Genomic DNA, 21,236 nt, shown 5'->3' with positions numbered 1-21,236 from the left:
CTCTGAGCATAGCAGTGTCCCCACCCCCATCACCAAAAAAAAAAAAAAAAAAAAAAAAAAAAAGAAAAGTAATTTTGTGTGAGCCTTTCTTCCTTTATCAGGAAAGTTTAATGGTCTCTTAGTTCCTCCCAGTTGTAAGATTTTGTGAGATAAAAAGGGTAAAGTAGGGCCAGAGCAAGAAGGGTAGAGGTGGGACTTTTGCTTTCATTGGTAGCACAGTGATTGCCTTGCATACAGTTGACCCCAGCATCCCATATACTGCTGCAGTGCAGAGCCAAGAGTAAGCCATGAGTGCCTGTGGGTGTGACCAAAAAAACCGAAAAGGGAGGAAGAAAACTAGGCAGAATAACTGATCTTGAAATATTGAGTAGAATTTAAATGAATGGGGAGAAAAATGGTAGATAATTCAAAACTTTCTCGTGCTAAATAATTTATCCACTGTTCTCCTTATATTATGCAAATAAGCTAAGTATTCATAGGTATAATTCCTCTTTGTTTATTAATGTAGTCCTTTTTCTCCTTTTTTGGGGTGTGAGGTGGGTTGGGACCACAAAACCTAAAAGTAACTACTCATGATAGTGCTCAGGGGACTGACCATATTTGGTGCTGGGGATAGAATCAGAGTTGGCTGCATGTAAGGCAAAGTGTCTTAGTCTTGTACCATCTCTGGTCCTTACTCCTATTTTTAGAGTATTAAATGAGAACTGTAAAGCCAAAAGATGTGAAGAAATAGCTCAGGGCTAAGCACATGCTTTGCTCATTTTATGTGTGGAGGTGGAAATGTCATTGCTATTTCTTCCTCTGTGTTCAGGGATTTTTCTTTTTTTTTTATTTTGGGTCACACCCGGTGTTGCTCAGGGGTTACAGAAATAGCTCCTGGCAGGCACGGGGGACCATATGGGACACCGGGATTCGAACCAACCGCCTTTGGTCCTGGATCGGTTGCTTGCAAGGCAAACGCCGCTGTGCTATCTCTCCAGGCCCAGGGATTTCTATTGGCAGAACCTGGGGTACAGTATTGGGTGCCAGGGATCAAACCTTGTCAGCTATGTGCAAAGCAAGTACCCTGCCCACTATTCTATCTCATCCTTGATAAAATGTTTTGTATGCAGGAGGCCCAGTTTCAATTTCCTATGCCACATTGTGAGCATTACTTTTTTTTTTTTTTTTTTTTGGCGGTGGGGGGGGCATACCCAGTGACGCTCAGGGGTTACTCCTGGCTATGTGCTCATAAATCACTCCTGGCTTGGGGGACCATATGGGAGGCCGTAGGATCAAACTTTGGTCCGTCCTAGGCTAGTGCGGGCAAGGCAAACACCTTATGGCTGCGCCACTGCTCCAGCCCCAACACATTGGAACATTACTGCCAGCATTCCCCAACTACTGGGTATGACCCTAAAACAAAACAAAAAATAAAGCTGTTTGAGATGCTTAGTTCTCAGCAAGGTTTACCAAGATCTGATAACTACTGCAAGGCATTTCCCAAACATAAGAAAGATTATAAAACTTTTTTTCCCCACTTTATTTTGGGTTAGGGCCCATATCCAGTGGTGCTTAGGAGCTACTTCCAACTTGGTGGTGGGTGGACTGGGAGGGGCATGCTATATCAGGTATCACAGTGTTTGTACTTAGCCAGTTGAGCTATCTAATCATTCTGGTCACAGAAAGTGCCTTTAGGGGTACTAGGGGTATTGACATTAGTTTTAAATTTTTTAGTGTTCATTTCATTATGTTTGCATGTCTTGCATTCATCTTTCTGCTTGTTCCTGGAAAATACATTGTGCTGCTTGAGGGCTGTTCCTGGCATAGCACATGGCAACCCTGGGGCCACAGCTGGAACTCCTGTTTGCAGAGCATGTTCTGTAGCCCTTTGAGCTATAAATATCTTTAATATTATGACTTAAATTTCATGTTTCTTAGAAGCATCAAAATAATGAAATATAGGGGCTGAAGCAATAGCACAGCAGTAGGTCATTCGCCTTGCACTTAGCCAACCCTGGACAGACTCCCGTTCTATTCCAGGCATACCCTGAGCGCTGCTGGGTATGACCCAAAAATTAAAAAAACAATTATAGCCTGTTGTAGAGTAATTATGCTTTATAAACGTTTTTTGGGGGAGAGTGGTTTGGGCCAAACCTGCCTCTGTACCCAGAGATCACTTCTAGCAGACTTAGGGGACCATATGGGGTGCTGGGGATTGAACTTGGGTCAACTGTGTGTCAGGCCAGTGAGTGTTCTAGCTACTATTTTATCATTCTGTCCCCATATACTTTATAAATTTTTATTTTGCTAAGTAAATGGCACACTTGTGTTTCTTCCTTTTAAGAAAATCTCAATTAAAATATAAAGATCTTAATAAGAAAAATCATGCTACCTTTGATCATAGTGAACCTCCAGTTGTAGTTAGATCTAACTATGTAGTAACTATAGATAATTTCCACAATCTGAAATAACTCTGCCTATGCTTTTTTACAGACAGTCATACGTACTCTGAAATGCTGAATCATGAGCCTCGCACTTAATGATCTGCTTGTTTGCTGCCGGCATCTGGAACATGACAGAGCTACAGAACGAAGGGTAGAAAATCACTGAAATTCAACCTTTTCTTGAAAACAAATTTGTTGGTAGCACATTCATCTGTCTTTTTTTTTTTTTCATTTTCAGAAAGAAGTTGAAAAATTTAAGCGTCTGATTCGAGACCCTGAAACTGTTCAACATTTAGATCGGCATTCAGATTCCAGACAAGGGAAATATTTGAATTGGGATGCCGTTTTTAGGTATTCTATTATAATTAGTTTACCGTTTTTGTTTTCTCATATGTCTGTTGCCATAGCATGTTTAAGGCTGCTCTGTCTTTGCTTCTCTATATAGCATTGTGCATTGCATATGGCGTTGTTGCTTAATTGTTATCCAAAGTGTGATTTATTCTGTCTTATTTGGGGCACGGATAGAGACCAATCTGCTCAGGAACCACGCTCAGCTCAGTGTTTGAGGGTTACTTCCAAAGGTACTCAGAGGTTGAATCCACAGTTACTACTGCAAAACATGAGCTCCTACCCCTAGATCTATCTCCCTGGCCCCTGAAACATTTTTAAAGGATATTAATGGGGGAAAAGTTAAAAATGTAATTTTGTTTGTTTGGGGGGGTCACCCCTTGGTACTCAAGACTTACTCCTGACTCTACACTCAGGAATCTCTACTGGCAAGGCTTGGATGGCCATATGAGATGCTGAGGATTGAACCTAGGTCAGCTGTGTACAAAGCAAGCCTTGCCTACTGTATTGTCTCTCTTGCTTCCCAAAGTTAAAAAATTTAAATCATTTATTCAGTAAAAGCCTCAGACATATCTCTGAAGATTAAAAAAAATCGACGAGGTGTGGGCTCCAGACCTGGCAATGCTCAGGGCTTATTCTTGATTCTACACTCAGAAATTACTCCTGACAGGGGCCAGAGAAATAGCTTGGAGGTAAGGCATTTGCCTTGCATGCAGAAGGATGGTGGTTCGAATCCCGGAATCCCATATGGTCCCCGGAGCCTGCCAGGAGTGATTTCTGGGTGTGACCCAAAAACCAAAACAAAACAAAACAAAAAAAAAAAAAAAAAAAAAGGAAAAAAGAAATTACTCCTGACAGTTCTCAAGGGATTGTATAGCATTCCAGAGATTGAACCCAGGTGAGCTGCATGTAAAGCCATTCTACTATCTCTCTGTCCCTGGAATTTCTTTTATAAACAGCAGTTTATAACACTTGAAGTTAGAGAACAAAATTAATTATGAATACTTAAGAATTACTTTGATATCTTCAAATATTACTCTAGGTAACTGCCATATATCAAATTGTAATAAAAGTATAGGGAGTTAGCATAGTTTCATATGACTGCAGTTATAAATACAGATATCAGGATACAGGCATGAGGAAGATTAGAATGACAGCTGATACATTAAGGCATAATTTTTAGCTGTGGTATCAATCTAGAGCTAGATATAGAGTGTTGGCTGTGTGCAAGGCAAATGCCCTACTCACTGTGCTATCACTCTAGCTGCCAGCTCCTAAAATTTTTTAAATAATAAGGATTACGGAAAAATTAAAAAAGACATCTGTGGTTAAGAAATGTATTCTTGTTTTATCTTTAGCTCCTATTGGTGCAACATTGAGTATATAACTGGGAATAACAGGGACAGTATGTAGATCTTTTCCTCTGGTTACTTCATATTGCTTATATCAAATATTGTTGATAACTGAACAGAGAACTATTTTTCTTAAATTAAACATGAAGGCAAGATAATGCATTTGGCATTCCTAGCTGATCATGGGAAGGTTTAGACCTGCAGAGAGATTTGTTTCAATGAAGCAATATGGTAGAAAAGCTGTTCTGATTCTTTTTTTTTTTTTTTTTTTTTGTCAATCCCTGGCCAGTCGCATGCAAGGCAGATGCCCAACCTGCATTGCTAATTTTCCAGCCCCTGAAAAGCTATTCTTATGATGGTACAAAGAGTTTTCTTTTTTTTTCTTTTTGTTGTTGTTGTTGTTGTTGTTTTGGGCCACACCCATTTGATGCTCAGGTGTTACTCCCGGCTAAGCGCTTAGAAATTGCCCCTGGCTTGGGGGGACCATATGGGATGGGATCGAACTGCGGTCCTTCCTTGGCTAGAGCTTGCAAGGCAGACACCTTACCTCTAGCGCCACCTCACCTGCCCCACAAAGAGTTTTCTGAAACTATTGTAATCAAGCAATCAGTGAGTTTCTAAAACTCCCTTTTGTTTCCTTGAAGATTTTTACAGAAATACATTCAGAAAGAAACAGAATGTCTGAGAACAGCCAAACCGAATGTGTCAACCTCAGTACAAACATCCAGACAGAACAAGATGAAGGAAATCAGCAGCCTGGTCAAATACTTCATCAAGTGTGCAAATAAACGTAAGTGATGTTTATTATAAACAAATTGCCTAAAGATGTACTGTTGTGTGAGTTTGCTCTTGGGGTACTCAGTACAGTGAGAAAGAAGATAAAATTGACTACTTTCAGCTACTTATGATTTTATATATATATCTTTAAATGTAAGTGTATTTATTTATATATTTGGTTCTTGGGTCATGGGTCACACCTGGCAGCACTCGGTTACTCCTGGCTCTGTGCTCAGAAATTGCTCCTGGCAGGCTTGGGGGACCAAATGGGATGCTGGGATTCGAACCATGGTTCCTCTGGGGTTGCTCACGTGCAAGACAAATGCCCTACCGCTGTGCTATTAAATTTTTTTTTCATTTTTATTTTATTTTTTGGTTTTTGGGTCACACCCGGCAGTGCTCAGGGGTTATTCCTGGCTCCAGGCTCAGAAATTGCTCCTGGCAGGCACGGGGGACCATATGGGACGCCGGGATTCGAACCGATGACCTCTGCATGAAAGGCAAACACCTTCCCTCCATGCTATCTTTCCGGCCCCATTTAAGAATAAGATGATTTTTAATACTGTAAGTTAGAAGACTATTTGGAGACTTTATAGTTTGGGATAATAGAATCTTTGGAAAGAATGAAAACTTATTTGAAATCACCATTATTTTTTTAGATTTCTTCTATGTATGTTCCAAATACTTAGGTACTTTTAAAGATTAAATTTGCCTTTTGAGCATTTTTTCTTCTCTTTGAATAGCTTTAATGCTAGAGAAAGATAATCTGTCTTCTGAGACATAATCATTTTTTTCAGGGTGGCATTTAAGGTACTAAAGACTGCTTTGAAGCTCTAAGTTCTCTTCTGTAAGCTCTATAGATCACCTTCTTTCAGCTACTTGGTTTATATTTCATTCCCTTTTCTATAGTCATTGATCTAATGTTCTCTCTCAAAAGGTGGAACTAAAAGAAGTGTTGTGACTGGTGCAGAGTGGGCTGGCATCTTTTTCATTATCTACTGTAACACTAAGATCACATCTTACGTGACAACCAAGATTCACACTATTTTTTGTCTGTTTTTTTTTTGGAATTCAGACTAGACCCAGATTGTGCTTGGGGGGTAGCAAGCAGTGCCCTACTTGGCACTGGGATACCACATGGTGCCAAGGATTGAACCTTGGGTTCCTGCATGCAAAACCCAGAACCAGGATTAAGCCCTGATTGTCACAGGGTGTGACCCATAACAAAAACAAAAAGAATATCCAGGGGCTGAAGTGATAGCACAGTGGTAGGGTGTTTTGCCTTGCAAAACAAACTTTGGTTTGATCCCTGGTGTCCCAAATGGTCCCCCAAGCCAGGAGTGATTTCTGAGCGCATAGCCAGGAATAACCCCTGAGCATCACTGGGTATGGCCCAAAATACCAAAAAAAAAAAAAAAAAAAAAAAGAATATTCAGGGCCAGAGAGATACGAGATACTTACTCTAGGGGCAAGGGTCGGCAACCTGCGGCTCCACATGCTGCTCTTTTGAAACTTTGCCTTGGTTCTGACATCAGGGTCAATATCAGGGAGGCAGGAAGCAGTATCACTTAAATATTTTAATTGGCTATTAATTTGCACAAGTATATTTTACGTTATTAAGTGAAAAAGTTATTTTTCCTTCAGACAGCTAACTGCTCGATCCTGTATCTAGCATTAAGATAAGAAACAATGTATGCAGTGCTCTATTTGTTTAAATGTTGCGATGTTTTGAGGCTCCCAGGTTTTTTTTTTTTCCTTTGGAAACGAGTCCAAGTGACTCTTTAATGTTTTGAGGCTCCCAGGTTTTTTTTCTTTTGGAAAAGTGACTTTTTATGTTTTAAAGGTTACAGACCCCTGCCTAGGGGTTAAGGTACTTATCTTGCATGTCCTAACTCCACCTAGATTCCTGACAATATTTAGTCCCAGAACATTGCCAGGTGAGACACTAGCACAGAGCCAAGAGTAACCTCAGAGTACTCCTGGATGTGGCTTCCAAAACAAAGCAAGCAACAAAAGATAATCATTTATGCTATAAATGATAAATGATAACCATTTTGGGACTTCTGATAAATAGACAAAGCTGTAAAAGATGCTGCTGCATGTATTTATATGTCATATAAACACTTTATAGGATTTGAAGTAATTTTATATGCCAAATATTAAAATATTGAAATTATAATTAATTAATTTTCATAAAATATACAAATAAACTTTTAAAATAAAAGTGTCTTTTTTTTTTGGATTTTGGGCCACACCTGGTGATGCTCAGAAATCGCTGCTAGCTTGGGGGACCATATGGGATGCCAGGGGATCAAACTGAGGTCCATGCTAGGTTAGCGTTTGCAAGGCAAACAACCTACCGCTTGCGCCACCACACCGGCCCCTAAAATAAAAGTTATTTTTTTAAATAAAATAATAACTAATGTTATGTTGAGAATTGCTGGGGGCAGAACGTGATTGCTTTTATATATATTCCACCTAAGATTAGGACTTGGTTTTCTTTTTCCCCCCAATTTTTAGACTGTGCTGGTAATGCTGGGAAGGAGGAAGGAAAAGATGTAGTGCAGAAATCAAACCCAGGCATTTTGTATGCAAAGCATGTGCTCAGCCCCTTGAGCTTTGTTGTCCATTTTGTCCCTATCTTATGAAAATAGTTGTAGACAATATATTTATAAGTAGTTGTTTGACAAAAGAAAACTGTTTCCAAAGAGAGATGCCAGATTGAATTTTGCCTTTGAGCATTAGTTTTCTAAACCTTGTTCTTTTTTGGGGGGCTCACACCCACCAGTGCTCAGGGGCTACTTCTGGCTCTACACTCAGAAATCACTCCTGGCAGGCTCGGGGACCATATGGAATGCCGGGATTCGAACCACCATCCTTCTGCATGAAAGGCAAAGCCTTATCTCCATGCTATCTCTCCGGCCCCCTAAACCTTGTTCTATGAAATGTGCTTAGGTGATGATTTCCCAGTTAGTATTGACATAGAGTTGCCATACCAGATAGACCTTATTTATTTTTGAGCTTTATAAGTTCCATATGTTTGTTCATTTTATTGTAGGAGCACCCAGACTAAAATGTCAAGAACTCGTGAACTATATTATGGATACAGTTAAGGATTCATCTAATGTTACCATTTATGGAGCCGACTACAGCAATATTCTGCTCAAGGACATTCTTTCGGTGAGGAAGTACTGGTGTGAAATATCTCAGCAACAGTGGCTAGGTATGTTTTGACATTTGTGTTTGTGATTTTGTTTTTTCTCATGGGTAATGAAATATAATGAATAATAAAATAAAATGAGTAATCAAAATGAGGTTACTCTCAAATGAATACGCTCAGAATAATTCCTGGTGGTGCTCAGGAAAACCGTATGGGATGCTAGAGATTGAATCTGGGTTGGTCTCATGCAAGGCAATTGCTCTCCCTGCTAAGTTATTGCTCTGGTCTCCTGGTCTCGAATTTAACAGTGCTCAAGTGAGAAGTGGGAAGTTTGTAGAATTGGAGTTTCTCGATTTTTTTTGGAGGGGGGAGTGGTTTTGTTTTTTTTGTTTTTTTTTTAGGAGTCACATCGGGCAACTCCCTGGGGTTCTTTCTGGTTCTTCAGCCAGAAGTCAAGTTCAGGGGACCATCTAGGAGGCCGGGATTCGAACTGCGGTTTGTCGGGGGTTAGCTGCATTCAAAGCAGTTGCTGTATCTGTTACACTATACTCTGGTGTTATTTTCGGGGTGGGGGTGGTTTGGTTTTTGGGTCACAGTACTCAGGACTTACTCCTGGCTCTGTACTTAGGAATGACTTGCAGGCTCCAGACCATATGGGATGTTGGAAATCCTATATGGTTTCAAAATAAAAAAAATAGACAAATATATAATATCCTGTTTTACCATCTATACTTGGAGCCTCTTGTTCAAATTCTATGTTCATGGAATCTGAAGCCAGCAATGGGGCCATTTGGGAAAGTTGGACTCATTGAGACTCACTGCAGGATGTACACCAGTGTTGTTACCACTTAACTGTGGGAGTACATATATGGTGTAAAAATTTGGGTGGTTTTTTTCCCCCTAACTTAAAAGCCCTGAAGATTGCACTTTCATCACGTAATTGCATTGTGTGATTTTTCCTTTTTATCTCCTGTCAAGTAATAGGGGAAATCATAAAGTTAGCTATCTTCAGTTTTATTATTTCCACTTTAAAAAATTAATGCATATTTTCTCCCATCCTACTTGGATATTCTAAGTAGTAAAAAGCCTCAGAAAGTACCAATGTTTAGGTTTTTTGTAAACTAAATTCAGTTATGATGAAATGGTTTGGAAATTAGGTTCTTAATTTTTTTTTTTTGGTTCTTAATTTTTGTTGTTTTTTGTTTTGGGGCCATACCCAGCTGTGCTAGCTGCTTCCTCCTGGTTCTGTGTTCAAGAGCTCTGCTGCTTAGCCACATCTCAGGTTCTAATATCTGATTTTTAAACTATTTCTGAAGAAATAGTCACAGATTTAAAAGGAAGATTCTGATGGTTGTTATGCTCTCTCGCTTTACTGAGGACTTGTTAATTATGGGGCAAAATTCTGTTAGCAACTTTGCTTTTCATTTTGGGAGATAATGGATTCTCAATGCATTTCACATTTCTGTGTATCATAGGAATTGAGACACACATTTGGCAGTGCTCAGGGTTTACTCCTGGCTCTGCATTCAGGGATCATGTCTGGTTGAAACTCAAGGGACCATATGGGATTATGGGAACGGTACCTGGGTTGGCCATGTACAAGGCAAGCACCCTACCCTATACTCTCTCTTCAGCCTAAACCTGCTTTTGTTGAGGAACTTTTTTTTGATGACTAGTCTTACAAGATAGAGATGATGAATTTCATCTGAGCAAAGACCTGGCTTACCTTCAGCTTGTTCATCATAAAAAGCTTTGGATTTTCTGCCAGTAATTTGGCTCACTGTTGGCACTTGGATTACCTATTCTTTGTCACACTGCCTTTGATTAGTCGGCTCAAACTGCACAAATGAAGTTGTTCTGGCTGTTGTCATTGCTGTGAGAAACCATTTTCTCAGACTACGAATTTTGTTCTTCCATTTGTTTCCTTGTAGTTTGTTGGGTTACTTGAAAGCGGGGTACTGGGGCCGGAGAGATAGCATGGAGATAAGGCATTTGCCTTTCATGCAGAAGGTTGGTGGTTCGAATCCTGGCATCCAATATGGTCCTATGGTCCTCCGAACTTTCCAGGAGCGATTTCTGAGCAAAGAGCCAGGAGTAACCCCTGAGTGCTGCCAGGTATGATCCAAAAACCAAAAGAAAAAGAAAAGAAGAGAAAAGAAAAGAAAAGAAAGTGGGATACTGGCAAAGGCTCTTATTGCTGTTGACACTGTGCACATATTAATCAAACAGCATGATAGCATGATAGTAAAATACAATCCAGCTTTAGAGAGGAAGCTATCAGTTTCTATGGTGTAGTATGGGAAAAAAAAATTAAAGAGAAAGTAACTCTCAGATCTCAAGCTCTGAAGCCAAGCTTGCCTCTCTCTGAATGTCCCTTTATAGAAAATAAAATGCTTATGGAGTTTCTGTAATATTCAAAGGTGATATATCTTTCTGTCTCTGGAATTATGATTTAAATTAAATTATGATACTTAAGTTACATAGATTTTTTTGTCTTTTAGTAAGCAAATTTTTTGCTTCTTCATTTTTTCAGAACTATTTTCTGTATACTTCAGGCTGTATCTCAAACCTTCGCCAGATATTAATAGAGTTTTATTGGCTAGAATAATTCAAGCTGTTGCCAAAGGATGCTGTTCACAATCTGATGTATTAAATTCCAAATACTTGGATTTTTTCCCCAAGGCTATTCAGCGTGCAAGGTAATCTAATCTCTTTTTTATGTGATTTATATTGAAAATTCATTTGAATTCCTTACAAGACTGTGTTGAGTATTATAATTTAACAATACTATCAGTTTTTAGAAATCATTGACTGATTTTAAAAGATTCCCAGAGGAAGGGTAAGGTCCTTCTTAAATGTCACATAGAGCATGAAATGTTGTGAAGTGAAAGGCCAATCTTTTTTTTTTTTTTTTGGCTTTTGGGCCACACCCAGCAGTGCTCAGGGGTTACTCCTGGCTGTCTGCTCAGAAATAGCTCCTGGCAGGCACGGGGGACCATATGGGACACCGGGATTTGAACCAACCACCTTTGGTCCTGGATTGGCTGCTTGCGAGGCAAACGCCGCTGTGCTATCTCTCCGGGCCCGGCAGGCCAATCTTGTGCTTTTAAATCTCATCCTCGAAGGGCCCAAGGATGGCTAAGAAGCTAAAATCACTGTCCTCACAAGCCTGATGCCATTAGTTTCATCCCCAGTGCTGTTTTTCATTTGCTGAGTATCATGCCAATTCTGCTGTCTGGGCCTCCACTGTTTGAACAAAATAAACATGGTTATAAAATATACAACCTTTAGCCAGCACCACAATTAAAATGAAGCCCAAGCACTGTAGTCATGATCCCTGAGCATGTGTGTGAGCACTGCAACCAAAATATGCACAAACAACTAAGTGAGCACCACAGCCTAGTTGTCACAAGCCCTAGTCTTGCAACAATGAGGAAGGAATGGGTGATAAGCTCTTCAATTTCATTCCCTTCCATTTTCCCTGTGTTTTGGCTTTTGGAGCCATGCCCAGTGGTGCTCAGGGATCACTCCCTTCAAGGCCTAGGTGACACTGTGATGTCCTGGATTGAACCTCTGGCCTCTCTGGCCTCAATGGTTCCTGGAGCTTTTGTGTGGTAGAAAGATTTGAACTCAGGCCTCCTATCTGCAGGGCAGCAGGCGTTTATTTACTACTGAATACTTTCCTGGTCCTTGTTTCCGCCCTGTGTAAAATTAAAATAAAATTCCACAAGTTGTGAGATTACCCCAGGCATCGTGTTTCTAACACCTTAGGCCAACAGGTCTGATGTAGCAGGGTTGCAGTGGAGAAATAATACAAGCCAGTCAAAAGATTTATTGGAGTTAGCCTGCTTTTACTTCATGGCCTCGCTCTGTCATGTGCTGCCTATCTGCCATGTGCTCTCATTGCCATCCCCAAGCCAGACTCCTTTCTTTATTCAGAACTACTCCCAATACTAGGAGAGGGTGGAGGTCAAGTCAAATACAAAAGTAACTATATAGTGGACTTTTACATCTTAAAGGAAGAGGTTAGGGAAAAAGGAAGTTGGGGGAAAACTTTTGTTAATGCTCTTATCTAAGTTCACCTTATACCCCTGTAGTTGAAGAAAGAAGTTGTTAGGTCCAGAACTCAGAATCTGCCAACCAAAAGACCACCAGGAAGACAGGCAGTAATGTAAATGCAAGGGAGTTTATTCCAGCATGCTGGTGTCCAACATCTAAGAAATGACCCCGAGAATGGCTCACATGGCAAATTAAAAGGGTACCAAGGGCTCAGTCTAGGCAGCATTTCTGCCTCTTCATTGATCTTTAAGATTATTGGTCCTTAGTACAGGTTGGGCTAGGATTGGTTGTAGAATTTAGCATCAGACAGCTAGGTGGGCTGCGTGCCTCCAGACCCAGGGTGCAGTGACATTTGGCTATCTGTCCATTGCAGCAGACCCAGGGTGCAGTTGTCATCTGGCCATCTGTCAGCTTCTTTTTAGCCTTATATGGATGTATTTCCTGGCATTTACCCCTAGGGTCTGGTTCCCGGAACTGGCTGTTCTTCTGGGCCTAGTATGTCATGGCCTATCATGGCTGCACTTAGGCTCACAGCAAAGTTTACATCAGTTAACTTCCTCAAGCAAGCAGAGTACAGAAGCCAAAGCAATGTTATCTCTAAAGGCACACCATATTCTAACCTCAACATTTAGGTCAGGGGTTGGATTGATAGCACAGCAGTAGGGTGTTTGCCTTGCATGAGGCCCACCTGGGAGGGACCCGATTTGATTCCCAGCATCCCATATGGTCCCCCAGCTTGCCAGGGGCAGTTTCTGAGTGCAAAGCCAGAAGTATCTCCTGAGCAGCACCTGGTGTGGCCCAGAAACCAATCAGTCAGTCAGTCAGTCAATAAAGTTTAAAAAACAAGCAAACATACAGGTTACAGTTAATTCTAAATCTTAGAGCCTAACATTCCCTCCATTTCTTGTACATGTGGTCAATCCTAACCACACTCATATTTTGTTTCACCTAGTTTGTATTTGTGTGAAATACATATATGTGTGAAACATTTTAGAAATGGTACTTATTTCTCGTTAGTTTTTTAATCAGTCTAATCAGTCATTTTAGGCAATGTTTCTACAGCCAGCAGAGCTGAAGTGGTCATTTAGCACCAAGTGATTGGGGATCTGTTACTGTGTAGTACTGCTACGATGATTTCCCCCCCCCCCCCCCAGTCGTTCTGAAACTCAGGTTGCTTTCCATGAAACTCAGACTTTGGGGTCCTTGTAGCATGTGTCTTGAGTTCATAAAGTTCTCCATGTCACCGCATCCTACCAGTCTGAGCTTATTTTCTGTTGCAGACAAGAGAAGAGTTCTGCAGGTCTGAGTCATATCTTAACAGCACTCACGATCTTCCTCAAGACTCTGGCTGTCAACTTTCGGATTCGAGTATGTGAATTAGGAGATGAAATTCTTCCCACTTTGCTTTATATTTGGACGCAACACAAACTTAACGATTCCTTAAAGGAAGTAATTATCGAATTATTTCAACTGCAGATTTATATCCACCATCCAAAAGGAGCCAAAACCCAAGAAAAAGGTATAAAGAAAGACTTATTCTTTTAACTTAGCCTTATTGAAACTTAGAAGCTTGAATAAGAAGTCTGTATTGTGTTGATTTTTTTTCTCTGGATGGCTCTGCACAGCCGTGTAATTAGTCATGGAGGGTATTTTCCATACATGTTTTAGAACTTGAAGTTATGGGGCCTGAGTGGTAGCACAGTGGTAGGGCATTTGCCTTGCACGCAACAGATCCAGGATGGACCAGGCATCCCTATGGTTCCCTGAACCTGCCTGGAGTGATTTCTGAGCGTAGAGCCAGGAGCCAGAAGTAACCCAGGAATGCTGCTGGGAGTAGTCCAAAAACCAAAAAAAAAAAGGGGGGGGGGGGCCGGAGAGATAGCATGGAGGTAAGGTGTTTGCCTTTCATGCAGGAGGTCATTGGTTTGAATCCCAGCCTCCCATATGGTCCCCCATGCCTGCCAGGAGGAATTTCTGAGCCTGGAGCCAGGAATAACCCCTGAACACTGCCGGGTGTGACCCAAAACCACACACACACACAAAAAGAACTTGAAGTTATGGTAACAGATTTTATCATGCTGCCTACACATTCATTGTGGTACTAGGGACTGTGACGAATAGAAGCAAATATAAAATACTATACCCTGGAGGATCTTTCTAGGCCATAATAATTACTACTAAGAGGTATGACCTGAACATTAAAGGGGCAGTACATTTGCCTTGCATACATGCAACTGATATGGGTTCAATCCTCAGCACCCCACCTGGTCCCCTAAGTAGCGCCAGGGTGCAGAGCCAGGTGCAAACCCTGAGCACTGCTGGCTGTGGCCCCAGAACAAAACTAAAAGATCAGTCAGTCGATTGATTTCATTTCCCAGGAAGAGACAGTTTCGTAGGGACATGTGATGAAAGGGAGTATGATGACCCTAAAACTTAAACTTATGCCATTGATATTCATGGAAAACCAGACTTAAATGAACTTATCCTTCCTTGCTTCCTTTATATTTGCATTTTCATGTTTAGAGAACTAATTGCCTGAGTCTATAACTTAATTCAGGAGTGAAGAACAGTATTGGGTGGAGCTGGAACTGAATGAGTGCCCTTACTCTGTTGCCTTTGGGCTTTAATTAGCCTTGGGATCAATTTATCAGGGCAAATATAAGGATCTTATTGAGAGATTATGCTCCACTGAGGAGCAGCAGCTAAATTGGAGGAAAACTATAGTATGAAGTTTTTTTTATCAGATCCAGTATATGTTTCACTAGCTCTTTGGGTATGTATCATTAGTGTATTTGAAGGGTCTGGAGAGATAGCACAGCCATAGGGTGTTTGCCTTGGAAATGGCCTACTCAGAACAGATCCGGATTCAGTTCCCAGAATGCCATGTGGTCTTCCAAGCCTGCCAGGAGTGATTTCTGAGTGCAGAACCAAGAGTCACCCTTGAGCGCTGCCTGGTGTGGCTCCAAAACAAAACAAAAAAGTGTATTTGAAGCCCATGAAATCACTTTAAGTCAAGGAATAGTGACTTTAGTTTTCCTTCTTTCACATATTTGGCTTATTAGGGGATATGCATGCTCCTAATGGTATATTTTGGCCTCTAGATAACTGCCTATTTGAAAATGAACCAGATGGTGAGATTGTATCAGAAATATGAATATAGTTTTATGCTATGTTAATGATCTTAATGGTACTTCGTTTGTAGAAAATAATAACACAACTATTCCCTGTACTGGTATAAGGAGTATGATGTTACTATTATGGTAGAAATGCTCATATTAGGGGTATTATATTTATATTTTTATAGCATCAGCAATTTAGGTAGACTTCAGTTGACTGGGGCATGTCAAGGGAAAGATAACTGGGATGATAATACAGATAACATCATTTGTACACAGTAAAAGGACCAGATAGTTTTGTTTTCTTTTGACCCCTGGTAAAGTTTAGCCTCAGATAAAGGAAGACATAGTCTTTTTATGAAAGTGAGATTGTATTAGTTGCATTTTTCTCAGTTAGAAATGAAATTAGAATTTAAGATTTTGAGTTGATAGAACCAGAAATCTACATAGAAGGTAGGGTGTTTGCCTTGTACATGACTGACATAGGATTAATCCCTGGTGCCTCATATGGTCTACCACTAGGAGTGATCCCAGAGTGCAGAGCTAGGAGTAAGCACTGAGTATAGCTCAGGAATGGTCCCAGAACCAAAAAAAAAAAAAAAAGCCTGAAGGACAAAAATAGATTTTGCATTAAGTTAAATTTGAATATGAAAGAATTATAACAAATGCTAGTTAAGGATCTAGTCAGAAGAGATTTAGACCAAATGTTCTCTCTCTCTCTCTCTCTCTCTGTATCTCTGTCTCTGTCTCTCTCTCTCTCTCTCTGTATCTCTGTCTCTGTCTCTGTCTCTCCCTCTCTCTCTCCCTCTTTTTTCTTTCTTTTTTCCTTTCTCCTACCCCACCCCAGCAGTGCTCAGGGGTTACTCTAGGCTCTGCACTTAGAAATCACTCCTGGTGGGCTTGGGGAACCATATGGGATGCCAGGACTCGAACCACCATCTGTCCTAGGTTGACTTTGTGCAAGGCAAAGGCCCTACCTCTGTGCTATCTCTCCGGCCCTAGGCCAGATGTTTTCTAATGTTCTTTCCCCTCCAAATAGGCAAATATCTATATGGAGTTGGCAGTACAAACACTATATATGAAATCTATATATTCAGTTTTTCATTTTTTGGATTGCAGGTGCTTTTGGTTCAACAAAATGGAAAAATATCTTGTACAACTTGTATGATTTACTAGTTAATGAGATAAGTCATATTGGAAGTCGAGGAAAATATTCCTCAGGATCTCGCAATATTGCTGTTAAGGAAAACTTGATAGAATTGATGGCAGATATTTGCCACCAGGTATAGTAAACCTTCTTACATTTTGAAATTTCCCTTTAATTTTCCTTTTTACCATTCTAAATGCTATACATACTTGAAGTGCCTTTCTAATTTATTTCTTTATGTCACATAACTATCACCATTCTTTAACTCCAGAATATTCTCATCATCCCCAAAGAAATTTTAAACCTCTTAAAAGTCAGTTCTCTAGGGCCCAGAGAGATAGCACAGCGGTGTTTGCCTTGCAAGCAGCCCATCCAGGACCTAAGGTGGTGGTGGTTGGAATCCCAGTGTCCCATATGGTCCCCCGTGCCTGCCAGGAGCTATTTCTGAGCAGACAGCCAGGAGTAGCCCCTGAGCACTGCCAGGTGTGGCCCAAAAACCAAAAAAAAAAAAAAAAAAAAAAGAAAGTCAGTTCTCTAATTCCTTGTTTTTTTCAGTTCCTATCAGTCAAGTCAGTTCTCCTTTTTTTGTTTATTTGTTTGTTTTGTTTTTGTTTTTGGGCCATACTCGGGGCTGCTCAGGGGTTGCTCCTGGCTCTGAGCTCAGAAATCGCTCCTGGCAAGCTTGGGGGACCATATGGTATGCTGGGAATCTAACTCAGGTCCTGGGTTGAACTCAGGTCTGTCCTGCATCGGCCTCATGCAAGGCAAATGCCCTACTGCTGTGCTATCTCTCTAATCCCCAGTTCTCTGTCTTTTTAGTTTCCTATTTGGGATATTTCAGATAAATGAAATTACACAACATGGAGGCTCCCATGTATGGTTTCTCTTACTTTTTTTTTTTTTTGGTTTTTGGGCCACACCCGTTTGACGCTCAAGGGATACTCCTGGCTATGTGCTCAGAAATCGCCCCTGGCTTGGGGGGACCATATGGGACTCCGCGGGATCGAACCGCGGTCCTTCCTTGGCTAGCGCTTGCAAGGCAGACACCTTACCTCCAGCGCCACCTATCCGGCCCCGGTTTCTCTTACTTAACATATATAATATTTTCAAGGTGCACCTCACTGTACACCATAAATTAGTATTTCATCTCCTCTTTATTTAACGAATAATAGACCATTGTATTTTTGAATTGAGAAATGCATACTTTGTTTATATCCACTTGTCACTTGATAGTTTAATGTTTTTGTTTGTTTATTTTGTTTTTTGGGCCACACCCCTTTGACACTAAGGGGTTACTCCTGGCTATGCGCTAAGAAGTCTATCCTGGCTTGGGAGGACCATATGGCACTTCGGGGGGTAGAACTGCGGCCCATCCTATGCTAGCGTTTTCAAGACAGGCGCCTCACTTCTAGCGCCACTGCTCTGGCCCCGATAGTTTAATGTTTAAGTAAAATTTTTTGTCCCAGAGATTTAACCTTTTATGTAATACAGGCTCGGGGACCATATGGTATTTTGGGAATCGAATGCAGGTCCGTCTCCGGTTGACCTTGTGCAAGGCAAATGCCCTGCCACTATGCTATTACTCTAGCTCCTTATGTAATACTCTTTTCACTTGCCAGATACATATGTGCTGTTAATGATTTAATTCCTTTGAAAAATAGTTTTTTGCTTTACTCTTAGTGCTTGTAGTAAATATTTAGGGAAAAAAACTAATTATTACTTGGTGGCAATACATTTTGCTCAGGCAAAATGTTAGTTGTATAAATTATTACTTTTTACTATATTATCATATTTATGTTTTCCTATAATTTGTTACTCTGGCTTTGTCAACTACCTGTATCTTTATTTGTGGAGAAAGTTGTTTTTACTTATTTATTTTATTTATTTATTTTTTGGTTTTTGGGCCACACCCGGCGGTGCTCAGGGGTTACTCCTGGCTATCTGCTCAGAAATAGCTCCTGGCAGGCAGGGGGGACCATATGGGACACCGGGATTCGAATCAACCACCTTTGGTCCTGGATCGGCTGCTTGCAAGGCAAACGCCGCTGTGCTATCTCTCCGGGCCCGTTTTTATTTTATTTTATTTTTTCTTAATGAACTCCTCATTTGGTATCCTAATAAACAATAGCAATGAAAGAAAAGGTTTTTCATTTTTCTTATTTTACAGGTTTTTAATGAAGATACTAGATCTTTGGAGATTTCCCAGTATTATATTACCACACAAAGAGATTTTAGTGATACATCTTGCAAAAAGAGGAAAATAGAATTAGGTTGGGAAGTAATAAAGGATCATCTTCAGAAGTCACAGAATGATTTTGATCTTGTCCCTTGGTAAGTGTCTTTTCTTACCATTCAATGTCATTTTAGTTGTTTTCATTTTTCTTACATGACCTCCAGTAGAATTATTTTCATCTCGCTGCCCAAAATTAGCCCTTAAATCCACTCCCAGCCAGCCACAGGTAGAGAGGCATGTTGAGACCAGTTGTTATGGCTCATTGCCATGGCCAAGATCATGACCTTCCCTCTCGCTCAGTGAGGAGCACAATTCTGTCTGATCAGGTGGAGTTTGGGTCTGTACTATAGAACACACAAATTCTGGCATGTATAGCCAAATGGAATTGGATTAGGAAAAAATTCAAAGGAGCATTCAGGATAATTTTGACTTAATGTCTTGATTAAAGGGCTTTTTTTTTTTTTTTCCTTTTTCTTTAGTCTCATAAAGTATTTTCTAATCATTTATATGAATGAATTGTGGAAATCTGTGGAATCATAGTTACTAACTTGGTGTAGGCCTGTTGAGAATCCTCAGTGTAGCCTTTATGCCTTAGGAAAAGGAAAAGGAAACCCAGAAAGTTACATGACTTGCCTAAAGATAGTCAAAACTGAGAAATTACATTGTGATTTGTGTTCTTTGATCTTTATCATGTTGATGGAGTATTTAAGCATAATTGAATGGGAGAGGGAAATTTTTTTAATAAATACTTGTTGCTTAAATATGTATTTATTTTAGGTAGTCCATTCTCATTTTATGGCCACTCCCACATTATGTTTCAAATTCTTTAAATTGTCCTTTATCACAAGTTATTTATTAGACACCTGGTGCTGTTTGCCATGGGGCAAGCGGAGGAGAATAAAATTAAATTCCTGGGACTGGTGATATTGCTCTGCATCAAATTCTTGGCTTTCATGCCTGTGACCTGTTCATTCCTAAGACTGAAAAAGTAGTTAAATAAAATAATGTTCCTGTTCCCTTGTTATTTTCTGTTTGGGAACCACATCTGGGGGTACTCAGAGGCTGTTCTCGGTTCTGTGCTCTGTAGAGACCCCTGACCATGCTCAGGGGCCAAATGTTTGCTGGGGGATTCCAGTCAGGTTCAGCAGAATGCAGGACCAGTGCCTTAACCCCAGTACTACCCTCCTCCCCCAGGCCAAAGGTCCTATTTCCAAGTACCATATGTTCTGAAGAGTACTTCAAAATACTAACTTTAGGGGCCGGGGAGGTGGCACTAGAGGTAAGGTGTCTGCCTTGCAAGCGCTAGCCAAGAAAGGACCGCAGTTCAATCCCCGGGCGTCTCATATGGTCCCCCAAGCCAGGGGCAATTTCTGAGCGCTTAGCCAGGAGTAAGCCCTGAGCATCAAACAAGTGTGGCCCGAAAAACCAAAAAAAAAAAAAAAATACTAACTTTAATGCATGAATGTTTAGGGGAAAATAACTTTTTTGGTTTACTTTTCTGCTTTAGAAGAAATAATACCGGTACTGGTAGCAGAAGATTAGGGGTAGACAAAGTAACTAGCAGTGGAATATTGCTAATTGAATTATTCTTGTAGGGTTTTGTGGGTTGCCCAAGAGCCACTCCCCATCTTACCCCAATGTACAGGCTAGATTTGGTCTGGTGATATAGTACCACTTGGGCTCAGTGATATAGGGTTAACAAGGTTGCTCCCAGCACCATTCTGGAAGCCAGGCATGCTGGAAATCAAACTTAGTACCTTCCTATGAATGTATTTCCAATCTTTGAGCTGTTGCCCAGTTCCACTTTACGGATTTTGGGGCCATTGCACTCCTAGTTCAGTATATGAGGTCACACCTGGTGCATGTGGGGATTATTCAGGACATTGGTTTATTAGTGACATACACTTAAAAGGCAGACCTTTTAAGCCCTACAATTTTTCTCCACTTTAAAGTTTTTGCGTTAAAAAATATGATACCTTTAGTTTTGGTTGATTGCAAGGCAGGAAGGGATATGGCAGACGACCTTAGCATGACTGTCTAAAACAAAAGTTTCACCTTTCTGCCACTTTCTGTGGGCAAATGAAAAATAAGAGCCAGTTAATTTTGATAGTAATGAGAAAGGGTAATAGAATATATTTGTCTTTTGACTTGTTCATGGCAGTTTTCAGATTATCCTTTTTTTCCTTTTAGGTTACAGATTACAACCCAATTAATATCAAAATATCCTGCAAGTCTACCAGACTCTGAGCTGTCCCCATTGCTAATGATCCTCTACCAACTCCTGCCTCAGCGGCACCAAGGGGAACGCAGGCCATATGTGCTGCGTTGTCTTGTGGAAGTTGCCTTGTGTCAAGGCAAAAAATCGAACCTGGAAAGCTCACAAAAGTCAGATTTAGGGAAACTTTGGCTTAAGATTTGGTCAATTGCTATCCGTGGTATAAGTTCTGAACAAATACAAGCCGAAAATTTTGGTTTACTTGGAGCCATAATTCAAGGCAGTTTGGCTGAGGTTGACAGAGAATTCTGGAAGTTATTTACAGGGTCAGCATGCAGACCTTCAATGTAAGTTGACTACACATTTTTATCAGGGTATTAATTTTATTTCTATTTTCTCCCTG

General features: G+C 40.5%; 1 protein-coding gene across 1 annotated transcript in view; it reads left to right on the top strand.

Annotated features, from left to right (window-relative positions):
• ATM (ATM serine/threonine kinase) overlaps window positions 1-21,236 on the top strand; it is a 132,116-nt gene that overhangs the window by 3,701 nt on the left and 107,179 nt on the right. Inside the window, 9 exon segments of the mRNA XM_049778655.1 lie at window positions 2,476-2,577; window positions 2,665-2,777; window positions 4,771-4,916; window positions 7,962-8,126; window positions 10,597-10,762; window positions 13,403-13,641; window positions 16,358-16,521; window positions 18,553-18,716; window positions 20,809-21,180. Of these exon segments, the coding sequence (XP_049634612.1) occupies window positions 2,506-2,577; window positions 2,665-2,777; window positions 4,771-4,916; window positions 7,962-8,126; window positions 10,597-10,762; window positions 13,403-13,641; window positions 16,358-16,521; window positions 18,553-18,716; window positions 20,809-21,180 (1,601 nt within the window). The 5' untranslated portion in view covers window positions 2,476-2,505.

This window comes from Suncus etruscus, chromosome 8 (genome assembly GCF_024139225.1).
Source record: "Suncus etruscus isolate mSunEtr1 chromosome 8, mSunEtr1.pri.cur, whole genome shotgun sequence".
Lineage (NCBI taxonomy): Eukaryota > Metazoa > Chordata > Mammalia > Eulipotyphla > Soricidae > Suncus > Suncus etruscus.
Note: the sequence above shows the minus strand (reverse complement) of the source record. Positions and strands in the feature narration are given on the sequence as shown.